The sequence below is a fragment of the Pan troglodytes genome, chromosome 2 (assembly GCF_028858775.2).
Source record: "Pan troglodytes isolate AG18354 chromosome 2, NHGRI_mPanTro3-v2.0_pri, whole genome shotgun sequence".
Lineage (NCBI taxonomy): Eukaryota > Metazoa > Chordata > Mammalia > Primates > Hominidae > Pan > Pan troglodytes.
The window spans coordinates 64677381-64703278 of record NC_086015.1 but is presented as its reverse complement, the minus strand read 5'-3'; the positions used below and the strand labels follow the sequence as shown (position 1 = coordinate 64703278).

The 25898-nt window shown below is 36.2% G+C and overlaps 2 protein-coding genes across 10 annotated transcripts in view; both read left to right on the top strand.

The window, feature by feature from the left end:
• Positions 1–25898, top strand: part of FHIT (fragile histidine triad diadenosine triphosphatase) — a 1502083-nt gene that overhangs the window by 544961 nt on the left and 931224 nt on the right. The gene's annotated exons all lie outside the window — the stretch shown is intronic.
• On the top strand, positions 8511–23940 carry LOC129143629 (peptidyl-prolyl cis-trans isomerase A-like). The gene has a single exon (XM_054682043.2). It carries the CDS (start codon positions 12570–12572, stop codon positions 13062–13064), a length of 495 nt encoding a protein of 164 aa, XP_054538018.1. The 5' UTR covers positions 8511–12569; the 3' UTR covers positions 13065–23940.

Here is a 25898-nt window from a genome sequence, read left to right as displayed (position 1 = left end):
CTTTGTTAATTTCCTAAAACCACCATAACAAATTACCGTTTGGTAATTTGGTAATGAGTGGCTTAAAATAACAGACATTTATTGTCTGTCAGTTTTGAAAGCTAGAGGTTCAAAATCAAGGTACCAGCAGGGACATCCTGCCTTTGAAGACTCTAAGGGGTGGCCCTCCCTTGCCTTTTCCTACCTTTTAGTAGCTGCCAACAGTCCTTGGCATTTCTTGGCATGCAGACACATTACTCCAGTCTCTGTCTCCTTTATCACATGGTATTCTCTCTGCGTGTCTGACTATATCTCTGGTTTTGCTTCTTATAAGGGCAACAGTCATTGGGTAGGGGCCGCTCTAATCCCTTATGACCTCTAATTACTGTAATCTAACAAATTACATCTGCAAAGACCCAGTTTCAAGATAAAGTCACTTGAGATTCCACATGACTATAAATTATGGAGGACTGTATTCAACTCAGTATGCATACTGATAAGAAATGTGATAAAATGTATTAGAAATTTCTAGCAATACTCTAAATAAAATGGGCACGGAAGGAAGTTAAACACAATAAGGAATATTTATAAAGACCTATAATCAAACATTATGTTAAACAGTAAAATATAAAAGTCACTCATATTAAATCAGGAAGAATACACAGGAATATTTGCTATTAGCACTGTTACTTAGCACTGTGTTATGGGTTCTGCTTGTTGTAATCAAACAAAAAAATTAAGCGAAGAAAATGATACTCTCTTCACTGTCATGTGATATGATTGTATTCATAGAGAATTTATGACTGTTACACAGTTACTAAGAAAACATGTTAGCTGGATGATCACAAAATAAATATATAAAAATCAAATTTTTTATGTATACTTTCAATAACTAGTTATCTAGAAATAGAAAAAAATTACTTTGGAAACAAAAAATATAAAATCCTTAGTAACAATTTAACAAAAAAGGCCTATATAGAAAAAAGAAAAATGTTATGGAGATAAAACTGCCTGTCAAAAGAGTCATACTCATATTCCCTAATAGTTTTTTTATTATAAAATGTCATTCATTCCTATAAAATAGATATGTTAATAAAATTTATCAGAATGGCAACAGGTTTCATTTTTACTTTTTCTTCTAAACATTAAAATGTATTATAAAGTTACTGTTATTAAAATGGTTTGTTGTTAGCCACGAGAACATTTTATAAATGAAACAGAAAAAAGAGAAACAGATCCAAATATATGAACTTAATATTCAGTAAAAGTGTCCTTTCAGCTGGATGCAGTGGCTCACGCCTGTAATCCCAGCATTTTGGGAGGCCAAGATGGGCAGAGTGCTTGAGCCCCAGGAGTTAGAGACCAGCCTGGGCAACATGGCGAAACCCCGTCTGTATAAAATATACAAAAAATTAGCAAGGCATGGTGGCGAAACCACCTTGGCAAAAATTATAACTGAGAAAATTATGACAGTGAAAGAGATCTGACCTTACTGATTCCATCTTGCTTCTAACCTCCAAGCTTTCCTTGTTCATTCCTGGGTGTAGGCTGAACTAACTTTTGGGAGGAACTCAGTTTACAGTTTAACTTTGAAAAAAGATGATAACAGCCCTTTCCCAAAACAAACCCCCTTCCTGTCTGGGGACTAGACTGCCTTTACAGCACTAACAAACTAGCTACAAGATTAGAAATTATGGTTTAGGAGTCATGCAGCTGGAGGCTGCAAGATTCTAAACCTCCCAAATCGCTCCACAGGAAAACATCACTATTGTAAAACCTAAGATCAGTACTTGAGCTATTTTGTAGACCCTACACTCCATAGATCAGCTGGCACCACCTAGATGGATAAACTGACTCATCTGGCCTTGTGGCCCCCTCCCAGGAACTGACTCAGCATAAGAGGACAGCTTCGACTCCCTGTGATTTCATATCCCACCCAACCAATCAGCACTCCCCCCTTTCCGACCCCCTATCCACCACATTATTCTTAAAAGTTTGGATCCCTGAGTGTGGGGGGAGACTGATTTGAGTAATAATAAAACTCCAGTCTCCCATACAGCCTGCTCTGTGTGAATTAAACTCTTTCTCTATTGCAGTTCCCTGGTCTTGATAAATTGGCTCTGTCTAGGCAGTAGGCAAGGAGAACCCATTGGGCAATTACAGTGGCACATGCCTGTAGTCCCAGCTACTTGGGAGGCTGAGGTTGGAGGATCACCAGAGCCAGGGAAGTCGAGGCTGTAGTGAGCCGAGGTCACTCCCCTGCACTCCAGCCTGGACAACAAAGGGAGATCCTGTCTTAAAAAAAAAAAAAAAAAAAGGGTCTTTTCAATTCATTTGGGAAATGTATGTTTATCTAATAAAAGATGCTATGAAAATTGGCTTTTCATCAGTAAGTTGTAAATGTTAGACCACTATTTTTTACAATAAAAATCTAAAAATTCAGATGAATTAAATATATGAATGTACATTAAACAATATAAATTTTAGAAAAATAGGAATTCTTAGACACTGACGACATATAGTTATATACCATATTTGAGAAAAATGACTAGGGATATTAATTGGCAATTCACAGAGGGAAAATTTAAGTGACCAAGAGACATGCAACTCTGCTCAACTTTACTAGTAGTTGTGGAAATACAAATTAAAATCACAATGAAATAAATACTTTTCCAGTCAAGTAGTTGACAAAATTGGAAAATATTGACAATATCCATGCTTGTTAAAGGTGCTTAGAAATGGAAGAGTTTCATATACTGCTAAATCTGGATATATTTATCAAAATTAATGGTACACTTGATCTTTGACTCTGCAACCTTAATTTTGGGAGTCAGTAATCTCTGATGTGAAAATGTATATTTAAAGATGTTGGCTGCATTTTTAGTGGTGGCAAAAAAAAAATCAAGACAAATAACATTAACATAAAAACAGCACATGAATAGTGAGATTGTTGAATATATTTATACTATAACCATACTATGAAATATTATGGAACTAATAATAATAACTAAATACATCTATATGTGATGTCCAGCATGTCCATGATATGGCAGCATCTAATCATTTGACTAATTGGAACGATATGAGACCGTTGGAATTACAAAGCAAACAATGACTATATCAAAACCTGTTTATATATACTGGTATGAAACTAGAAAAAGATGTAGAAGGATAAACAAGTAATTGTTTCTATTTTTTGTTTTGTTTTTTTTTAGTTGCCATGGGAAAATAGAATTGGAAATAGTGCTGGGATAGAGTATTGACTTATTTTATATACCACATACATACATACCTGTGTATTTTTTTTTTGAGACAGACTCTTGCTCTGTTGCCCAGGCTGGAGTGCAGTGGCGTGATGTTGGCTCATGGCGACCTCCGCCTCCCGAGTTCAAGCGATTCTCCTGCCTCAGCCTCCTGAGAAGCTGGGATTACAGGCATGCACCACCACACCTGGCTACTTTTTTTGTATTTTTTCACCGTGTTGGCCAGGCTGGTCTTGAACTCCTTGACCTCAGGTGATCCACCTGCCTCGGCCTCCCAAAGTGTTAGGATTACAGGTGTGAACCACTGCACCTGGCGTATGGGTGCATTTTTGTTTAATTTGTTATGCTATTATTTTTAAATTAAAATTATTATTATCTGTAGCATTTTTTCTCATTGTGTGTGTATATGTGTGTGTGTGTGTGTATTTATCTTAAATCCTAATGGTGTTGTACTTTAAGATAATGCTTTTTTCTTATAGAAAAATGGGCCAAAATTCAAAATACTTTACAAATTACCGTTTGAAAAGTATCTGAATAATGATTCACAGAGGAAGAGTTATAAAACACCAGTAAAACTCTCAGCCCCATTAGTTATCAAAGCAATAATAATTAGAGCAATAATGACATTTTTTCTCACACTGACAAGTATCCAAAAAACTGATATTTCTCAGTATTATACAGTAGAGGGAAATCTACCTACCTTGCTTAGTAACCTTTCTGGAAGGCATATTGACAATATTAACCAAAAGGCTCTAATAATGTTTATACTTTCTGGTCCAGCTATACTATTTCTGGAAAGTAATACTAAGGAAATAACTGCAAAGATGTGTGTATGGATGCTCATTTCAGTTTTGTTTATAATAGTGGAAAAAGCTGTAAATCTATGTACTCATAAGTAGTTGGGTATTTAAATAAATTCACTTAAAAGTTATATTTTACAACTATACACACACAGAGATACCCATAAAACATTTAAAAGGTGTAATGAAAATTTTTGTATAATGATACAGATTGTTACTTATGGCCTAGAAAGATGTTCATAAAACTGTTGATTAGTTTTGATTGTTATATAATATCATCTAATTTTGTGATACGCTTATGTATTAAGATGAATGGGAGTATAAACACCAGACTGTTAAGAGTCAATTTCTCTGGGTGATGTGGTAATAGATTATTTTTTATATTTCTGTATTTTTTGAACTTTTTGAAATGTGCTTGATACACTTTTATTAAGAAAAATACATGAAAGTTTGTCCAAAATCCTAATTTTTAAAAAAGCACACAAAGGACGAAACTGGAAATGCTTTAAAAATTAAAAAGGGTAGGGGAGCAATAAAACAATGTAAAAAATATATAGACTCAGTGAAGAAAGCATGGCTTATTACTATTAATAGTCTTAATAGTGCAAGTTGTTAGTTGATAATGTAGGCCTATTGAGAGACCTGTTGGAAGGTTTGTTTTGAGCCCATTGTTAGCTTAAATATCTGACCTTTTCTATTTAGCTCCCCAGCCATAGGTAGTTTAACAAAAGGTTCTTCACTAACACATTTACTTTATGCCGTTTGTTTGGGGGTGAGGTTTGCAATTTTTCTCCAGGGAGTAAATTACTTCATGTAGCTTGTTCTCAAACACTTATCTCAGAAGCCGCACACCTTTCTGATAGAAGCCAAATGTCATGACTGAAGGTATGGGACAAAAGCCTGATTTATATTCCTGAAACGCCTCTTTTATGTTCTAGAAGCCAGATCTGCATTCTTTGGAGTGGTGTAGAATGTCAGTACAAATGCTGTATCTATGCTGAACCTGGAAAGGAAAAAAAAAGCCACACTCCACTTCTTTATTTAGAGTTTGCATTGAGAACAGCAAGCACTATTTGAAAGGTCATCCCATTTCAAGTAGCAGATGGATAGGAAAAAAAGACTCTGGCTTTTACAAATAATTTAATTGAATTCTCCTTGCCATTTCTGCAGGCAATTCAGGATATTTTTTAAAGCATTGATCCATAATTATCGTTCAGAGTGGTTAGCATTGTTAGACAGATGTGTAATTCTTTGTGTGTATAAGGGAGCAATACAGCATCCATTTTACCTATTTGATTGTCTTTTCTTTTACTGTGTGAACAAATGCACATAAAAAAGACACATCATTGCTTTACAAAAAAGAAGCAAATTAATTTTTTTTCCAGATTTGTTTTTGACTTGAAACTCTCCTTTCTAAGGCATGCTGTATTTATAATGGTCAGCTTCTTTGCCTTCCTTTAAGTAAATTAGTTTGTGTCTAGGTAGCATACTTATGTTTATAGTCCGCTGGACACAAGGGGTCACAGGAGGTCAGAAACCATGAAACACAAATGTATCATATTAATAGAATATGAAATGAAATGACTAAGACTTTTAAGAATGCATTTTATCTGTGGTTTATTTTCCTGTCTTTTAAAATATATATATTATTTGTAATCTAACCATGCTATTCTGATTGGTTTACAGTTGCCAGATAAAATTCAGGACGCCCAGTTAAATCTGAATTTCAGAGAAAAAGAATGAACACCTTTTTGAGTATAAGTGTGTCTCATGTAATAGATTGGAGAGTCATCTCAGAATGAAACATACTATTTAAATAAAATTGTGAAATATAATTTGTACAGGAAAAGTGCACATGACATGTATGAACAGTTTAACGAGTAACTATAAATAAACACCTATCTCAAGGTTCACCCAAGTCAATACATTGTATTTCTAGCACCCCCAGTAGTCCTCTGAAAATTCCCTGATCTGAACCCTCTCTCTGATCATATTAGAGGTAGTCACTATCCTGTCCTTTGACGTATCCATTTTCCTTCATTAATTGATACCTTTATTACCAGCATAGGTACTTGTAATCACTGTAAGTTTTGTATATTTTAAATTTTATATAAATTGAATTATACTGCATGTATTTGTAAAGGTGAAATATTAATAATTCAATCCAATTTGGGGGAAATACTAGGGATAACTTTCCATCAAATTATACAGTTGATAACTTGAGTATACTTGAGTTTTCCATGTAGGAAAGACTAAAGGGTAATCCTTTAAAAGAAATCTTAATGAGTGCACTCATGTTGCTAGTGCCACAAATATTTACTTTCAAAAAAATACTCTTCCCCTCAAAATGTTTGTTCTCCCACGCATCATTGATTTTCCAGAACTTGGGGCCAGTCCAGTGATACTTTCCCTGGATTTCTGTTGTGTTGATATCAGTGGAGTAAATCACATCTTCAACCTAAGGTCGTAATGTTTACCAGTAAATGGATAAAGAGCCTTTTGATTTATTATTCATGTAGATATCAATGCTCAGGATGACTAAGGAACATTCCCTTTTATCTCATAAATTTTATCTGGTGACATTTAAAAACTGTCTTCCGGAGCCCAGCCCTCTGATCCACAGACTCTCTTTCCTTTTGTGGATGGCACCGTGTTCTGCTGTCCTCATTTCTCCTTTATCGCCTTAATGCTGAGAATGGCACATTTTTCCAAGTTGCTTTGAAGAGCAACCATCACAAGAGCAAAAGTAATAAAAAGCAATTTAAAAACAGATTTCTGGATGTTCTAGGAAATAGGCAATTTTGCATGGCAAGCACTTGAACCCAGGGGTGATTTATTATTCATTTGACTGTAGTGAATATTCATGGCTTTTGCATGTTAAATTAGAATTACTGAGATTTTTATTTACCCTGAAGAAGTATGGGAAGTCGTGTCTTTAAAATTTGAATGTACTGAAATTCACTTTTCAAGGTATGGAGAACTTCCTTTCTAGAAGGAACCTTAAAACTGATCTGGTTAAATCTGCTAGGGAATGTGTATAAAAACATTCAATGTTTTGTAAGACCTGTACTGATATATTTTATATGAGGCTCATGCATATAGAGCCATGGTTTCCTTCCTTCCTTCCTTCCTTCCTTTCTTCTTTTAATGCAGCATTACCCTTTACTCAAAGAAAATCTTGCTTGAAAGTTAAATATGTAAAAGAGCTAGAATTACTTTGTTTGCATACAGAGTGGGACTGGGCTGCACACTCTCCTTATCTCCATTCCTCCGTACAAAGCCCTTGGTTTTCCATAATCACAGCTTTAAAACCATTCATGTACAGCTGAATAATTTGTCAGACATGTATCAGATACTAGTCTAAACACCTAACAAATATTAACTCATTTAATTCTCACAACAACCCTCATAATGGTTATTATTACTTCCATTTTGTAGGTGAGGGAAGTGAGGTACAAAGAAGTTAAATACGTTGCTCAAGATTACAGCTTGTCAATGGCAGAGCCTCTACAATCTTGTCCCAGCGTCCCTGTTCTTACCCAGAATGCTTTGCAGCCTCTCCCTAGCAGCAGCAGCAATTATGTTGAACTCTTGTTAGGGATTAGGCACTCTGCTACAAGCTTTACATGAATTATCACAGTTGATCCTCCCAAAGCAGCCAATGAGGTAACAGTATTATCCCCCAGTTTACAGATGTAGGAAATGAAGCATAAATAATTTACATAACATTTCTGCAAGGGGAAGACCAGCATCTGAACCCTCACAGTTTGACTTTGGAGCCCATTCTCTTAATCACTATTTCATAAGTTCCCATACAAATGAAAATATTTATATATTTCTTTTTTCTTGTTGTTTTTGAGGCAGAGTCTCACTCTGTCGCCCAGGCTGGAGTGCAGTGGCACAATCTCAGCTCACTGCAAGCTTTGCCTTCTGGGTTTAAGCGATTCTCATGCTTCAGCCTCCCAAGTAGCTGAGATTATAGGTACCTGCCACCACACCTGGCTAAATTTTTGTATTTTTAGTAGAGATGGGCTTTCACCATTTTGGCCAGGCTGGTCTCAAACTCCTGACCTTAGGTGATTCACCTGTCTTGGCTTCCCATAGTGCTGGAATTACAGGAGTGAGCCACAGCACCCGGCCTACCTTTATATATTTCTAAAGCGTTTTAATGGTTTTCTTTTTTTTTATTATTATTATACTTTAAGTTCTAGGGTACATGTGCACAACGTGCAGGTTTGTTACATATGTATACATGTGCCATGTTGGTGTGCTGCACCCATTAACCCATCATTTACATTAGGTATATCTCCTAATGCTATCCCTCCCACCCCCACACCCCACAACAGGCCCTGGTGTGTGATGTTCCCCTTCTTGTGTCCAAGTGTTCTCATTGTTCAGTTCCCACCTGTGAGTGAGAACATGTGGTGTTTGGTTTTTTGTCCTTGCCATAGTTTGCTGAGAATGATGGTTTCCAGCTTCATCCATGTCCCTACAAAGGACATGAACTCATCCTTTTTTATGGCTGCATAGTATTCCATGGTGTATATGTGCCACATTTTCTTAGTCCAGTCTATCATTGATGGACATTTGGGTTGGTTCCAGGTCTTTGCTATTGTGAATAGTGCCGCAATAAACATACGTGTGCATGTGTCTTTATAGCAGCGTGATTTATAATCCTTTGGGTATATACCCAGTAATGGGATGGCTGGGTCAAATGGTATTTCTAGTTCTAGATCCTTGAGGAATCACCACACTGTCTTCCACAACGGTTGAAGTAGTTTACAGTCCCACCAACAGTGTAAAAGTGTTCCTATTTCTCCACATCCTCTCCAGCACCTAATGTTTCCTGACTTTTTAATGATCGCCATTCTAACTGGTGTGAGATGATATCTCATTGTGGTTTTAATTTGCATTTCTCTGATTGTTTTCTTTCTTTCTTTCTTTCCTTTTTTTTTTTCTTTAATGTTGCTTCACATTGGCTAGTAGTGCAAAGAGAGCATCGGGTTTTCTGAGGAGCCTAAACATAGCTCTGCCAGGCAGGATCATGCCCAGAGAAAACAGTAAAGGTCAGCATCTTACTGTTCCTTACCCATGTTTTTATGGTGTTCATATTGCCTTTCTAGTCTTTCCCAAATTAGCTGGTTTAATTTCCTCAGTATTCTTTGCAGCTGTACTAACCAATGTCATCAAGTAATTATACTTATTTGACAAGGGCTAATGCTTCTTTTCCTAGGTCAATCTATGTTTTGACTTAATCCTGCTGGGAATAAAAAGTCTTCATCCAGTTTGATGTCTGCAATGGTGGAAATGCTGGGTTCTGTTGCAGACTAATAGTAGAGGATGCCTCTTTCTATTCAGTGCTGGTCTAGCTAAAGAGCTATGCCACCAGAACAATTGTGTCCAATGTGCAAGCATAAAATTATTTTTATAGTAGGACCAGTGATAAGCCTGATGTTGTAATATCTAGTACTTACAGATGAATGAGTTTATGCTATTCACTAAACTACAGTGTACTTTGGGCCTTTATCTGCTGTACAGAAAGTTTGCAGGACGAGGTCAAGTGAAGAGTACTGGCTGCCATGGGGCCTTCAGCACTGACAAGGCAGAAGGTGCTGCTGTGTTAACTCTGTAATTATGTGTTTATTTTAGAAAAGTATAGTCTACTCCTTAGACTTAATATGCCTTTGTCAATTCCCTCTTAATATTTACCCACGACTTTAGCCTCTTGAGTTAAATCTTGGGTAAACACAGGGATTTTCAGAGACTGGTGAGTAGAGAAATATCTACTTGGTCATATCAGAACATACAGAAATCTTGCTTCTACTAGCATCCTATCTAGATAGAGAGAAACTTTAAAAAATATTGTCTTTTACTGCTTCCCCAAGGGAAATTAGTGCTATACGAAATTAAGATAGGCCATAGTTATGCCTATTTAAAGAAAACATTTTCACAGTTTGAAAAATATGCCCATTTTATGAAGGTATAATTTCTTAAGTTTGCATTCACTCATGCGGGAGTGACTTAGGTGGATCAGCACCTTATCCAAGAAGGGATTGAAGAATGAATGAAATTAAATTCATATTGGAGTAGTAGCCTCTATTATAACTGGTTCAACTTTCTATAAAAATACTCAAGAAGATATATGCCAAAAAGAAGTCACTGCCACTAAAAATTTGTTTTTATAGTCAAGCTAGTTTTGATTCTTGTAGAGAATTCTACTAATGAGATGTTTGGTGGAACTAGAATGAACAATTTCAACAGGTGATTCCCTTATGCTGTGGCCAAACGGAGGGAAGACCTTTAATCATTTGGCTGCTATCTTTCCCTTGCTTCAGAAACATGGAAACGCTAATCAGAAAAGTGAACAAGAATTACTATACATGTAAGTACTTTTGTGAAGCATCACTTTTAATGAAGACATCTTTTGCATATGCATGTGAAGAATGCAAATAGTGGTTACTCAAATAAATGGTCATATATTCGTTTTCTGTGGCTGCTGTAATAAATTAACACAAACTTTGAGGTTCAAAATGACATAGATTTATTATTTTACAGTTTGGGAGGTCAGAAGTTTGAAATAGATGGATATTAGTGGGCTAAGATGTTAGTCAGGCTGAATTCCTTTCTGAGGTTTCTAAGGGAAAATGTGTTTCCTTGTCCTTCCTACCTTCCAGAAGCTGCCTGCATTCCTTAGCTTGTGGCCCCCTTTCATCTTCAACATCAGCAATGGCCATTCAACTCTTTTTCCTATTGCATTGCTCTGACTCTTCTACTTCTGTTTTTGAGATTTAATGACCCTCGTGATTACATTGGTCACACCCCGGTACTGGAGGATAATCTCCCTGTTTTAAGGTCAATTAGCAAACTTAATTCTATCTGCTACCTTAATTTTCCTTTGCCATGTAATCTAACACATTCACAGATTTTAGGGACTAGAATGTAGACGCCTTTGGAAGGCCATTATCCTGCTTACTAAATAGGGCAGAAATATTTTTGGAAATGTATTTGTCAGGATCTGTCACAGTAAAAGCACTATATCTATGCTGAAACTACGAGGGCCTTGGGGATTGTTGTTTTTCATAACACAGATGCAGGTAGTGATACAAGAAGAGTCTATGCCAATCCCAACAGGTATGCTAGGTGGAAAACCTGCTAGAGGATGGAAATTAGGATATAAGTTTTGTAAACCAACGTGTCATTTAGCTGTAAGAGATTTATGTTTAAGTGACACATAAAGACAATCTTCATCTCTTTCTTGGCAAACACTGTCTCTTTCATGATAAACTAAAATAAAAAGAAATCATTATGGACAAGGAAAAGGGAACAGTATCTCAGAGACTCAGAGTAAATGTTGACCTCCCAAGATGATATGTCGCAGAAATCTGAAGGGATTTTTTGTCATCCTCAACAGCATCAGGAAACAGAAAGTGAAATGAGAGAATAAGTTTAGATTATAAAAAGTAGGATTATTTGGAAAAGGAGATGGATTAGTCAAGAAAATATTGTAAAGAGACCAGAATGTCATAACACAATTGAAGTCTGTGTCGGAAGCTGAAAAGAAATCACTATTTTAAAAAAAACTCATGGCCAGGTGTGGTACCTCAAGCCTGTAATCTCAGCACTTTGGGAGACAATGCAGGCAGATTGCTCAAGCCCAGGAGTTTGAGACCAGCCTTGGCAACATGTAAACCTGTCACTTCAAAAAAGGCAAAAATTAGCCAGGTGTGGTGGCACACACCTGCAGTCCCAGCTACTTGGGAGGCTGAGGTGGGTAGATCACCTGAGCCTGGGGAGGTGGAGGCTGCAGTGAGCTGTGGCTGTGCCATTGCCCTCCAGCCTGGATGACAGAGACCCTGTCTCAAGAGAAAAAAAAGAAGAAAAAGAAAAAATCAAGAGGGGAAAAAAATTGATAATTTCTGTTGAAATGAACAGGTGCAATAAAAATTAAAATAACAAAAGAGAGGATTAAAAATATAGAAAATAGAGATCATAGACTTGAACACCCAGAACCAAAGTAAGAATCACAGATGTTCTTGAGGCAGAAGCAATTAGACACAAATAGTAGTGAAAGATTAATAAAAGCTCTTCGGAGCACAATGAACAAACAAAAAACAAAACCCAATACCAAAAAACAAAAATTGAAGGGACTTTCCATACTCCAGGCAACATTAATGAAAAGGGTTTTATATCATTTCAACTTGGTAATTTTTTAAAGAGCAAAGTAAAAAAAATCCTTCACACGCACAGGCAAACAAAACAGCCTTATAAAGGAGCAAAAAATCAGATTTTTTTTTTTTTGGCCACACTATATGGTACAAAATATTGCTATAAAACCTACTGCTTAGAACAGTTAGGACTCTGGATGAACTGTAGCAATCTGTGCATTAACAATCTCTCTAGGAGATTCTTATACATACTAACATTTAGGAACCACTGCCCAGGTAACTGAGAGAGAAACTGAAGTTAAGAATTCAGTAACAGAGACTTCACAGATGGTGCTGCCACTGGGAGCCCCATATTACCAGCTATGGTCAACCCCACTGTGTTCTTCGGCATTGCTGTCAATAGCGAGCCCTTGGGCTGCGTCTCCTTCGAGCTGTTTGCAGACAAGCTTCCAAAGACAGCAGAAAATTTTCATGCTCTGAGCACTGGAGAAAAAGGATTTGGTTATGAGGGTTACTGCTTTCACAGAATTATTCCAGGGTTTGTATGTCAGGGTGGTGACTTCACATGCCATAATGGCACTGGTAGCAAGTCCATCTACAGGGAGAAATTTGATGACGAGAACTTCATCCTGAAGCATACAGGTCCTGGCATCCTGTCCATGGCAAATGCTGGACCCAATGCAAATGGTTCCCAGTTTTTCATGTGCCCTGCCAAGACCAGGTGGTTGGATGGCAAGCAAGTGGTCTTTGGCAGGGTGAAAGAAGGCATGAATATTGTGGAGGCCATGGAGCGCTTTGTGTTCAGGAATGGCAAGACCAGCAAGAAGGTCACCATTGCTGACTGTGGACAGCTCTAATAAGTTTGACTTGTGTTTTATCTTAACCACCAGACCATTTCTTCTGTTGCTCAGGGGAGCACCCCTCCACCCCATTTGCTCGCAGTATCCTAGAATCTTTGTGCTTTCACTGCAGTTCCCCTTGGGTTCCATGTTTTCCTTGTTCCCTTCCATGCCTAGCTGGATTGCAGAGTAAAGTTTATGATTATGAAATAAAAACTAAATAACAACCACAACAACAACAAAAGAATTCAGTAACAGAGAAGTGGCTGGTTGTTAATAATTAAACCAAGTTAACAAAAAGTGAGATTTAAGTGATTGTAACTTTAATTATAATACTGAATGCAAATGTAAAACTATGCTTTTGAAAGAGAAAATATGTCACACAAAATAATGCTTTAATAAGCATTAAATATTTAATACTTTAATATTTAACACTAAGCAATGAGAAACCCAGGATCATATTTACAAGGTCCAGAAATAAATTTGTGACAAATTCTCATTTTTCTAGGGGTAGACTCAAATATTCTAAATATTTGAAAGTTTTAAAATGTATTCGTTCAACAAATATTAATATTCTTTGTGATATACCAGGTGCCACTATTAGAAACAAAATGGGATGCATGACTTCCAAACCAATGGAGAGAGAAAAGAATGTGCAGCCTGATCTAAATCACCAAGTACTGTCGTCCCTTGGTATCTGTGAAGGATTGCTTCCAGATACCAAAATTTGTGGATGCTCAAGTCCCTGGAATAAAATGGCATAATATTTGCATGTAACCTACAGACTACTTTAAATTATCTCTAGACTGCTTATAATACCTAATGCAGTGTAAATGCTATATAAATAGTTGTATTGTTTAGGGAATAATGATAATAAAATGTCTGTACATATTCAGTATAGATGCCATTTTTTTTTCCTGAGTGTATTAGTCCTTTTTACTGCTGCTGATAAAGACATACCTGAGACTGGGCAATTTACAAACAAAGACGTTTATTGGACTTGCAGTTCCACGTGGCTGGGGAGGCCTCACAATCATGCCAGAAGGTGAAAGGCAAGGAGGAGCAAGTCACATCTTATGTGGATGGCAGCAGGCAAAAAGAGAGAGCTTGTGCAGGGAAACTCCTGTTTTTAAAACCATCAGATCTTGTGAGACTTATTCACTATCAGGAGAACAGCATGAGAAAGACCCACCCCCCATGATTCAATTATCTTCCACCAAGTCCCTCCCACAACACAAGGGAATTATGGGAGCTACAAGATGAGATTTGGGTGGGGACAGAGAGCCAAACCATATCACTGAGCATTTTCAATCCATGATTGGTTGAATCCACAGATGTGGAACCCACAGACAAGGAGGGCCAATAGTATATAAAACAAAGAAAAAACTGTAAAGCATAAACTACACAAAGCATGCAATAAGATTACAGTGTTACAAACATATCATTTACGGCAATAAAAATAAATAGTATAAAGTCCCCCAGTGGAAGAAAAATTAGATAATTTGACCATGGCTGGACATGGGGGCTTACACCTGTAATCCCAGCACTTTGGGAGGCTGAGGTGGGTGGATCACCTGGGGCCAGGAGTTTGAGACGAGCCTGGCCAATATGGAGAAACCCCAACTCTACTAAAAATATAAAAATTAGCCTGGCCTTGTGGCGAGTGCCTGTAATCCCAGCTACTCAAGAGGCTGAGGCGGGAGAATCACTTGAACCCAGGAGGTGGAGGGTGCAGTGAGCTGAGATTGCACCATTGCATTCCAGCCGGGGCAGTAAGAGCGAAACTCTGTCTAAAAAAACAAACAAACAAACAAACAAACAAACCATAATTTGACCAAATAGTCTATCTGAATATTGATGTTCAGCAAGGGGATATTATATGTTTGTAAAAAGCCATTTTCTTAGTATTATTATCCTTTGGTTAAGTCTTGCCACTGCCATATATTACCTGAATGACCTTGGGAAATGCATCTAACCTATCTGGCTTTGAATTTCCTTATGCATAACATAGGAATGACATTTCCCCTGTACCTGATATGTTGAAAAGAGCAAACATAAATGTGAAAGCATTGTGTAAAGCTGAATCTCATTGTGAAATGTTTATTAAACTAGTCTATTAAAATACAACAACTGTATATTTCAGTTAAAAAGCAAAATCTAACTGTAGGGTACTGAGAAGAAATATACCTAAAACAAAGTAACTCATTAGATTAAAAAAGAAAGAACAATAGAATGGACAAGATTTATTAGGCAGAAGCGAAATTAAAAAAAAGTAATCTTGGCAATATTTAGATGAAATAGAATCAAAGGCTATAAAAATATTAAATGCAATCAAGAAGGTTATATTTTCTTTAAGATAGACTTCACAATGAAGATAAGGCAGTTCTGAATTTTTATTGACATGGTAACAGCCTCAAAATACATGAAACAAAGGCTGTTAGAAATATAAGGAAAAATTGATGGAAGTAGAATTGTTGTATGACACTTTAATACACTTTTATTGATCTTTCATGGGTCAAATAAACACAGAATTGATAGAGTATTTTAATAATCTAACAAAGCTGATTTAATAAATATTTATTAAATTTTGTTCTCTAGAAATAAGCAATACACTTTTTTAAGAAGCCATGAAGCATTTAGAAAAAAATCGATCATATATTATATCTCAAAGAAACCATATTAAATTATGAAATATAAAGTGTTAACAGGCTCCATGCTCTGCCTACACTGAAATAGAGCTAGACATTAATAGCAAAAGTTTAAATGCAAAAATCAGTAGCTTGGAAAAGAGAAATAATGATAACAAAAACCAAATTTTTTTCTAAAAACTCCAGATTCAAATAGGAAAGGAAACTATGTAATAAACTGTTAGGAGAGTAAGAACTCTATGCATCAATATTTTAAATGGCTAAAGCTGTATTTAGCAGAAAATTAATAGCCCTGAGAACTTTCATTATTAAAGGAGAGTAACAAAATCAGTCTGTGGAAAATAAAACTAATGAATTAATAAGTAGAGACTCCTTTTTTTTCTGTTAAATAAGACCAACAAGCAAATAATATTTATTTAACGAGCTAGAAATAGGAGGAGCTTACGCAGCATAATACAAGATATTTACTGGAAACCTGTAGCAAGGTATGTTATTTAACGTTAACGTTGTAAATATTACTTTCACTGCCACAAATGAGATGAGTGCTTGTGATTTTTGTAAAAGTTGAATCCCAAAGAACAATTTCTGCTTCCCATGTAGTCTGTAAACCCTCACAAAACACAAACAACAGCAACAACAAAACTCTCTGAGGGATCTGAAGAATGAACAAAGGCAGCAAGATTCTCAAAGGGGGTTGAAGACACCTGGAAGTAGTATAGGTTAAATTTCTTATGACTATTATCCTGAGGTCAAGCCACAGGTAGGGCCACACAGAGTGGCTGAAACTCCTGTAGGAAGCTCAGTCTTTCTGGCCTTATGAACCAGGGGACAGAGTTTGGAGCAACCCCAGCTACTGGAAAGTGAGGGAGGAATGTCATTAAAAAGAGGGCCAGAAAAGGAGCATTACAAATTTTTGGTGTAAATTCTGCTCAAATCTCTGGCTGACCTTTGGAATATACATACACAGGCAGACCAAAGCAGTCAGTGAATTTGATAATATCAATATAGATTTTCTCCATGAAGAACAGAGATTGTATTTTTAAAAAGGATTAAAAAAAAAGCAACCAGAGCCTCAGGTTCCTATGGGATAATTCTTTTAACATATGAGTAATTGGTTCCCCAGAAGGAAAGGTGATAGAGAATGGGTCATAAAAATATTAGGTTGGTGCAAAAGTCATCGTGGTTTTGCAATTACTTTTCATTACAAAACCCACAATTACTTTTGTGCCAACCTAATATTTGAAGAAACAGTGGCCCCACACACTTCCCAAAATTGGTGAGAGATAAATGTACACGTTCAAGATGCTGAGGCACATTGTAATCAAATTGCTGAAAACCCAAGACACTATCTTGAAAATAGCCGGAGAAAAACAACACAGTATATACACAATACTGCACTGTTAAATACTGCCAACCTACCTTCAAAAACTATGAAAGCAAGAAGACAATGAAACAATATCTTCAATGTGCTGAAAGGAGATGAGACTATCCAATCCAGAAGTCCATATCCAAAGATACTCATACTTCAGGAACGGAGTCAAAATAAAGTTGCATTCAGAAAAACAAAAACAGAATATTTATTGCCAGCAGACCAACTTACACTGTAAAAAATGTTTTGTTCTTTGGGATGACAAGAAAAAATAGATGAAAACTCAGATCCTTATGTAAAAATAAAGAAAGAAATCATAAATAGTAAGATAAATATAAAAATCCATTTTTTCCTCCTAATGTTTTAAGAATATGTATGTTTGTTTAAGTAAAAACTATAGCATCATTTTTATGGGATTTATAATACAGGTAGATGTAATTTCAATGACAACTTGAATTTAGAGGGAGTTTGTAAATAGATTCATACATGTGTGAGGTTTCCATATTGTATGTAAATAGTATAATAGTAATTCTAGGTAGACTGTAAAAAGAGAGGTTGGATTGAATTCCTGGTAATATGTGTTTAAATGGAATGAATACTCGTTCTTAGAATGAAGAGAAGTGTGCAGAATGGAACTTTGCAAGCCCTTACTGGCCCATATGTCACGAGGTGGAGATGTCACCATTTTCTCTATGGCTCCAGATCAAGCAATCTCTCGACAAAAAGCAAGCTGGCTTCGAGTAACCTTCAAACTGAGTGTACCAGGCCAATCCAGAAGACATAACATGGTTGCTTTCTTTCTCCTGTCCATTTTAGTATCTTAAGTAGCAGCAGATAGAAGGTCCAGAAAAAAGAAAGAGGATGACATTGTAGGGGAGGCCAAATTTTCTCTCTTAGGGTTTTTTAGCTCGGCCTGAGGATTGAATTGACATAAGACAGATCAGCAGGAGAAAAGCATACAAATTTAATTCATTCAATTTTTATGTGAGCACAAGAGCCCTCTTAAGGAAATGAAACCCAAAGACAGAGTTAAAAGTTGAACACTTATGTACTGAATTGGGAAAGGAATAGAAAATTGTGAGTATGTGACAAAGCCAACGGGCTTGGGCTAGGGAGGTTAATTGGGTAGAGAAGTAACTAGGAAGATAAGGGTTACTTTAATAAGGTGTGTTTGTTCAGATTTCTCTCAGCATCAACTTCTCGTCTTTGATGATAAGAACGCTACTTTCCCTCTGGCATAGGGAGGACAACTTATCTCCTATTTCTAAGGAAAAGAAGAAAGCTCAGAGTATATTTCTTGTATCTGCTGTTTTTCCAAGTGTCTTTAAGCTCAAAATAGTCAATATACTAGAGCAACATATTTTGGAGTATTGTGTTCTGAACTCCTTCAATCTTTAGCATTTCTCTTCTGTCATTCTTCAGGCTCTTGAGCACTTTTGAGAAACTAATATGAATGGGAAAGATGTAATATTTACTCCCAGGAAGCTTGCTTTGGTGATCTAGTTTGTGAACTAGACTCAGGAAACTGGGTATTGGAAAGGAAGTCACGGATGTGCAATGGAATTTGTAAAGGGGTGGCACAGCCCTTGAATACTCTCCTTGGAAGAGACCCTGGCACGGAGAGAACAGAGTATTAACCTCACTCTGAGGTTGGGAAGACTAAGGGAATCTGAGGTGTGAGGAGGGATGGAGACGACAGGTCACACAATGTGATGGAAAACCGCACATGGAGTGGAAAGAACATGAACTCTGGAGTCTGGAACTCCTATATCTGGACTTGACACCGTATTCTGCTATGTGGCCTTCGGTGAGTGTGCCAAGTTGAATATTGGCTCTGCAAACGTATCCACATCAAATTTCTAGAGCTTGTGAATGTGACCTTGTTTGCAAAAAAATGGTCCTTGCAGATATGATTAAATTGAGGATCTTGAGATGAGGAAATTATCCTGGATTATTTTGGGAGCCCTAAATGCTATTACAAGAGTCCCATCAACCACCAGAAGCTGAAAGTGGCAAGGAATGGAATCCCTCCTAGAGCCTCTGGAGGGATCTTTGCTCTTAAACATCTTAATATTGGGCTTCTGGCTTCCAGAGCTGTGAGAGCCACAAAGTTTGTGGTTATTTTTTATTGCAGCCACAGTGAAGAAGATAGTAAAGCCAGCTACTGACCTCTCTGAATCTCAGTGCCCTCATCTGTAAGACAGAATCAGCTAGCTACTTTATAGCATTTTTCCAGGATTAAATGAGACATGTAAAATAGAAAACAAACAAACAAGCAAACAAAGAAAAGATAAGGAACATGCTGAGAAAAAAATATAGACACCCCTTGTTTGATGTTACTAATTGATTCCTGATGATCAGATGTATTACCCAAAAATGATTTCCTTGAGACAGTTTGCCATTACTTAAATGGGAAAAAATGTGTTATATGTCAAACCAACCCTCTAGTGAATTTCTTGAAGTGTAAGTAAAACACAGTAAAATAACCATAGTAGAACAATAATGTCACACTGAGACTTAAAATGCAGGCATACCTATATCTCAGAGATACTGCATGTTCACTTCCAGACCATCACAATAAAGTGAATATTGCAATAAAACAAGGCACACAAACTTTTTTGTTTCCCAGTGAATATAAAAGTTATGTTTACAGTCTATAGTAGTCTAGTATGCAATAGCATTATAAAAAAAATATATTATCTTAATTTAAAAATTTTTTTTGCTAAAAATACTGGTGATCATTTGAGCCTTCAGTAAGTCATAATCTTTCTGCTGGTGGAGGGTCTTGCCTTGATATTTATGGCTGCCGACTGATCAGACTGGTGGTTGTTGAGGGCAGAAGTGGCTGTGGCAATTTTTTAAAGTAAGAAAACAGTAAAGTTTTCAACATCAGTGGCTTCTTGCTTTCACGAATGACTTCTCTGTTGCATACAGCACTGTTTGCCAGCATTTTACCCACAATAAAACTCCTTTCAAAATGAGTGAATCCTCTCCAACCCTTCTTTATCAACTAAGTTTATGTAATATTCTAAAGCTTTTGTTGTCATTTCAACGATGTTCATAACATCTTCTTCAGGAGTATATTTTACCTCAAGAAATCCTTTTCCTTGCTTACCTGTAAGAAGCAACTCCTCACTCATTCAAGTTTTATTGTAAAATTACAGTAATTCAGTCACATCTTCAAGCTTTACTTCTGATTCTAGTTGTCGCTATTTCTTCCACATCTTCAGCTCCTTCCTCCACTGAAGTCTTGAACCCCTCAAAGTCATCCATGAGAGTTGGAATCAACTTCTCCCAAACACCTTTTCATGTTAATATTTTGTTGTCCTCCCATAAATCATGAATGTTCTCAATGACATCCAGAATGGTGAATCCTTTCCAGAAGGTTTTCATTTTACTTTGCCCAGATCAATCTGATAAATCACTATGTATAGTCTTACAAATGTATTTCTTAAATAATGAGACTTGAAAGTCAAAATTACTCCTTCACCCATGGGCTGCAGAATGGATGCTGTGTTGGCAGGCATGAAAACAACATTCATTTCCTTTTACGTCTCCATCAGAACTCTTGGGTGACCAGGTACATTTTCAGTGAGCAGTAATATTTTGAAAGGAATCTTTTTTCTGAGCAATAGGTCTCAAGACAGGGCTTAAAATATTCAGTAAACCATACTATAAACAGATGTACTGTCATCCAGGCTTTCTTGTTTCTTTTCAGAGAACATGAAGAGTTGGTGTAGTATCATTCTTAAGGGCCTTAGCATTTTCAGAATGGTCAATGAGCATTGGCTTCAACTTAAAGTCACCAGCTGCGTTAGCAGCTAACAAAAGAATCAGCCTGTTCTTTGAAGATTTGAAGCCAGGTATTGACTTCTCCTCTCTAGCTAGGAAAATCCTAGATGGCATCTTCTTCCAACAGAGGGCTGTTTCATCTCTCTTGAAAATCTGCCTTTGGCCGGGCGTGGTGGCTTACCCCTGTAATCCCAGCATTTTGGGAGGCCGAGGCAGGCAAATAATGAGGTCAGGAGTTCGAGACCAGCCTAGCCAACATGGGGAAACCGTGTCTCTACTAAAAATACAAAAAATTAGCAGGGCGTAGTGGTGGGCACCTGTAATCCCAGGTACTTGGGAGGCTGAGGCAGGAGAATTGCTTGAACCCAGGAGGCGGAGGTTGCAGTGAGCTGAGATCGCACCATTGCACTCCAGCCCTGGCGACAGAGTGAGACTATGTTTCAAAAAAAAAAAAAATCTGCTGTTTAGTGTAGCCACCTTCATTAGCTGTCTTAGCTAGATCTTCTGGATAACTTGCTGCAGCATCTATATAAGCACTTCCTGCTTTGCCTTTTATGTTCTGGAGATGGCTTCTCTCCTTGAACCTCATGAATCAGCCTCTGCTGTCTTCAAACTTTTCTTCTGCAGCTTCTTTACCTCTTTTAGCCTTCATGGAATTGAATATAGTTAGGGCCTTTCTCTGGTTTAAGCCTTGGGTTAAGGGAATGTTGTGGCTGGTTTGATCTTCTATCCAGACCACTCAAACTTTCCCATATCCTCAACAAGCCTGTTTCACTTTCTTATCATTTGTATGTTCATTGGAGTAGCACTTTTAATTTCCTTCAAGAACTTTTCCTTTGCATTCACAACTTGGCTATTTGGTGCAAGAGGCCTAGCTTTCATCCTAGCTCAGCTTTTGACATGCCTTCCTCGCCAAGCTTAATCATTTCTAATTTTTGATCTACAGGGAGAGACATGGGACTCTTCCTTTCACTTGAACACTTAGAAGCTGTTGTCTGCTTATTAGTTGGACTAATTTCAATTTGTTGTGTCTCAGGGAATAGGGAAGCCTGAGGAGAGGGAAAAATGGCTAGTCAGTGCAGCAGTCAGAACACACACAAACATTTATTGATAAAGTTCACCATCTTATATTGGGCCCCATAACACTTACAATAGGAACATCTAAGATCACTGATCACAGATCACCACAACAGACATAATAATAATGAATTAGTTTGAAATATTGAGAGAATTACCAAATTGTGATACACAGACGTGAAATGAACACGTGCTGTTGGAAAAATGGTGCCAATAGACTTGCTAGATGCAAAGTTGCCACAAACCTTCAACTTGTAAAACCACATTATCTGTGAAGTGCAATGAAACAAAGTGCAGTAAAACAAGGTATGCCTGTACTTAAAAAAATTATATCCTCGATCACTTGTACTTAAAAAAATTATATCCTTGATGACTTCTACAATTAACATGTTATAAAATGTTTGCTTTGTACGTAGTAGCTATTCTCACTTGTTTTGTTTTCTTCTCTATAATTGTCTTCAGTGTTTTCTCAACAATTTGGGGATTTCAACAATAAGCAAAAAAAGTAAAATGGGGAAGGCACTGGGAAATGTGCTCCAGTGCCTGGTGGCCAAGTGTGGCTCACACTGATGGTATGATGGCCTTTTAGCATCAGCAACTTCTGAAATGGGTGTTTCGTGTGTTGTCACTCAGCTTGCTTTCCAAAATATCTATATGTTATTCTGATGTTCTACTGAATATGTTTTGAAAATATCTTGATGATTTTCCTATATTTCCTTTTATTGAAAGTTTTGCAGAGTTTGGTATTATAAATCTAAAGTTTTGCTACATGAACATTGGCAAAAAAAAAAAAGTAGATGATGAAATTTGGATTTTAAAAGCCAAGAGTCATTTTACCAGGAAAATGTTAATCGAGGCAACATCATTCAGGTTATGCCTGTATTTGCAGAATGTTTCATAGTAGAAAATTAATATGAAGTATAAAAAGAATTAATACAAACAAGTAATCAGAAATAAAAATCAATAGAAAAATAACTAAGGGGTCTGAAGAAACATAAATTGGAGAAGCAACAGAAATGGACAATTAATGAATGAAAGAATGTACAACTGCAAAAGTAATCAGGAAATGCCTTCTAAAATCAACACAGCATAGCTTTTTACATCTATCCAATTGTCAAAATTAAAGGGAAAAATAAATCTAACAATTCTAGGTGTTGGAGAGGTTGTAAAGCAATGAAGATTTTCATTCACAGAGCAAACTGGTATAGCCACGGTGGAATATAGTGTGGCATCATCCAGAATAGTTGAAGACATGCAACTCCCATGGCCCACGTGCCAAGGGGAATCTGCACAACATACTTACAATAGTATCTTTTTGATAATTCAGGAAAATGTACATGTTCACCAATAGCTAATACATAAATATTATTATTCAACTAAGAGACGATTTTCGAAAAGCAAAAAAAGAATGAGTAAAAACAACATATAGTAACAAGAATAACTATAAATATATGTTGAGTAAAGATGTTTTAAAATGAGTTTCAGAAGAATGCAATCTAATACCATTATATAACAATTTAAAACACGCAAAAAAAACCCCATAATTTTCAACTGGTTGGCAAATGTAGTGGAATTGGGCATGGGGATATTCTCCCTAGAAAAAGAATTTTTAATGTTTTTTGATCTAGTAATCTCATTTATAGAAATCTTTCTTAAAGAAATAGAGATGCAGGCAAAAATTCATTATTATACTTTGGTATTATAGTATTTATAGAATAATTAAGTACGCTAAATTATCTGTCAGTAAACTGCGAAATTGTTAAATAAATTATGGAACATAAGGTAGTGTTTTAAAATCTTTCAAAAATTATATCTAATGATATGGGAAAATTGCATTGGTATATAATCTGAATTTGGTTTAAAAATTAAACAAATAGCAAAAAAAGAAGGCAAATATATGAATAAGACTGGGAACTATCAAAACACTATCAATGTTTATCTCTGAGTGATAGAATAATATGTGATTTTTAAAAATGTTTTTCTGTAATTCTCAAATTAGGTGCAGTAAGCAGACATGACTCCTACAATCATAACAGGTAGCTTCATTGACCTGTTTCTAAAATGGGTAGGACTTTTTAAGGATTGAAGTTGTTTTGTCCAATTGGACAGATTCTTATCCCTTTGTCTTTTCTTGTATTGCCAACTTCTGCCTATACTTGAAATAGTAGGGCAGATTTCTATATGTAAGCATTTAAAGGGTCTGCAAGAAATACTAAGCCATGTAGGAACTGTGAATATTAAATGAGATAATGAATGAAAAGAAGCCTAGCACAGTCCCTAGCCCAAGTAAGTACCTATTATTATTATTATCATTGACTTTACTACGGCTTTGGTGTTATGTTGCAGACAAAAGTTTGCAAACCACTTTTTTTTTTTGCTTGTTTTTTTTTTTTTTTTCAAGGACTCAAAACAGTTACCTTTGAGTACTAAAGTCCTTAAGATGGAAAACGAGATGATATTTATTATGCCACTGATATGTTTCAGGAAGAGCTTGTGGAGAGAGCAGACAAAACAAATGGTAAATCTTGTTCTTAGAAAGAAAGAGCTATCTGTCCCCATTACAGCCAGCTGTCATGCCCAGGCTGGAGCCACTCTTGGGACAAAATTAGGGACACTTGAAAATGGTAAATCTTGGAAACTGAGAGCTCTGTATTTTTCAACTTAGGATCATAATCTATTAACCCCTATTTCTATCCCAGTTTTTCTCTTGGATAACTGATTTCATTTGTGCAACTTGCATCGAGAAGGTCAGGATAAGGCCTGGAAATTGTCAAACTCTAGATTTTGATGGCATTTTGGTAACTCCTTACAGGAAAATCTATCAGTTACATGGTCAAATTGTAGGGGTGATATTTGCTAATTTTGCATTCCATTGAACAGCGATATATAATGGAATGTATGTTGTGAATCTTCAATAAGTGTTTCTTTTCTCTTATAACCCAATGAATTGACCTCTATAATAACATGCAGTTGCTAAATGAAAAAAGAATTGTATTTAAGGAGAAAAAAGCTTTAGCAAATGTGATTTTGTATGCCAAAATATGCATATTAGTAGCTTTTATGAGAAGTGTCCTTGAAGGAAAATATGGTGAATTTGTATCTGGTTCAGGTCTTCTTTTAATAACCAGAAAACAAGGCTGAAACAAGCACAAGGCAGTTCTATCTGTTTGAATGATATAAATTGGTTGTTGAAAATAAAAATAAAATGAAAATGAAAACCAAGATAACAATACCAAGGATAAGTTAAACAAAAAGTTGGTTTTTTGAAAAGATGAACAAAATTGATAAGCCTCTGGCTGTACTAACCAAGAAAAGATCCAAATAAAAGTCAGAAATGAAAAAGAAGACATTACAAATGATACCATAGGAATACAAAAGATGATCAGAGACTACTATGAAGAAGTGTACACTCACAATCTAGACAATGTAGAGGAAATTGACAAATTCTTGTAAACATATGACTGCCCAAGATTGAACCAGAAAGAAATAGAAATCTTAAACAGACCAATAATGAATAGTAAGATTGAATCAATAATTTTAAAACCTTCCCCCTAAAATGCCCAGGACTGGATGGCTTCATAGCCAAATTCTACAAAATGTGCAAAGAAGAACTGATACTCATCCTACTGAAACTCTTCCAAAAAAATCAAGATGATTAAATAAAGAAAATGTGCTCTGTGTGTGTATATAAGTGTATACATATGTGTATATATATATACACACACACACATACACATATACATATGTATACACATATATACACACACACCACATGTATATACATATACACATATATACATACAGCACATTTTATTTATGTATATGTGTGTGTATATATGTATACATAATAGAATACTATTCAGCCACAGAAAATGAATGAAAACATGTCTTTTACAACAACATGGATGGAATAGGAGGCCATTATCTTAAGTGAAAAAACTCAGAAACATAGTGAAATACCACATG

Bases quoted from the DNA above. Each gene is read 5' to 3' on its own strand.
- LOC129143629 (XM_054682043.2), top strand. From the start codon at position 12,570: ATGGTCAACCCCACTGTGTTCTTCGGCATTGCTGTCAATAGCGAGCCC.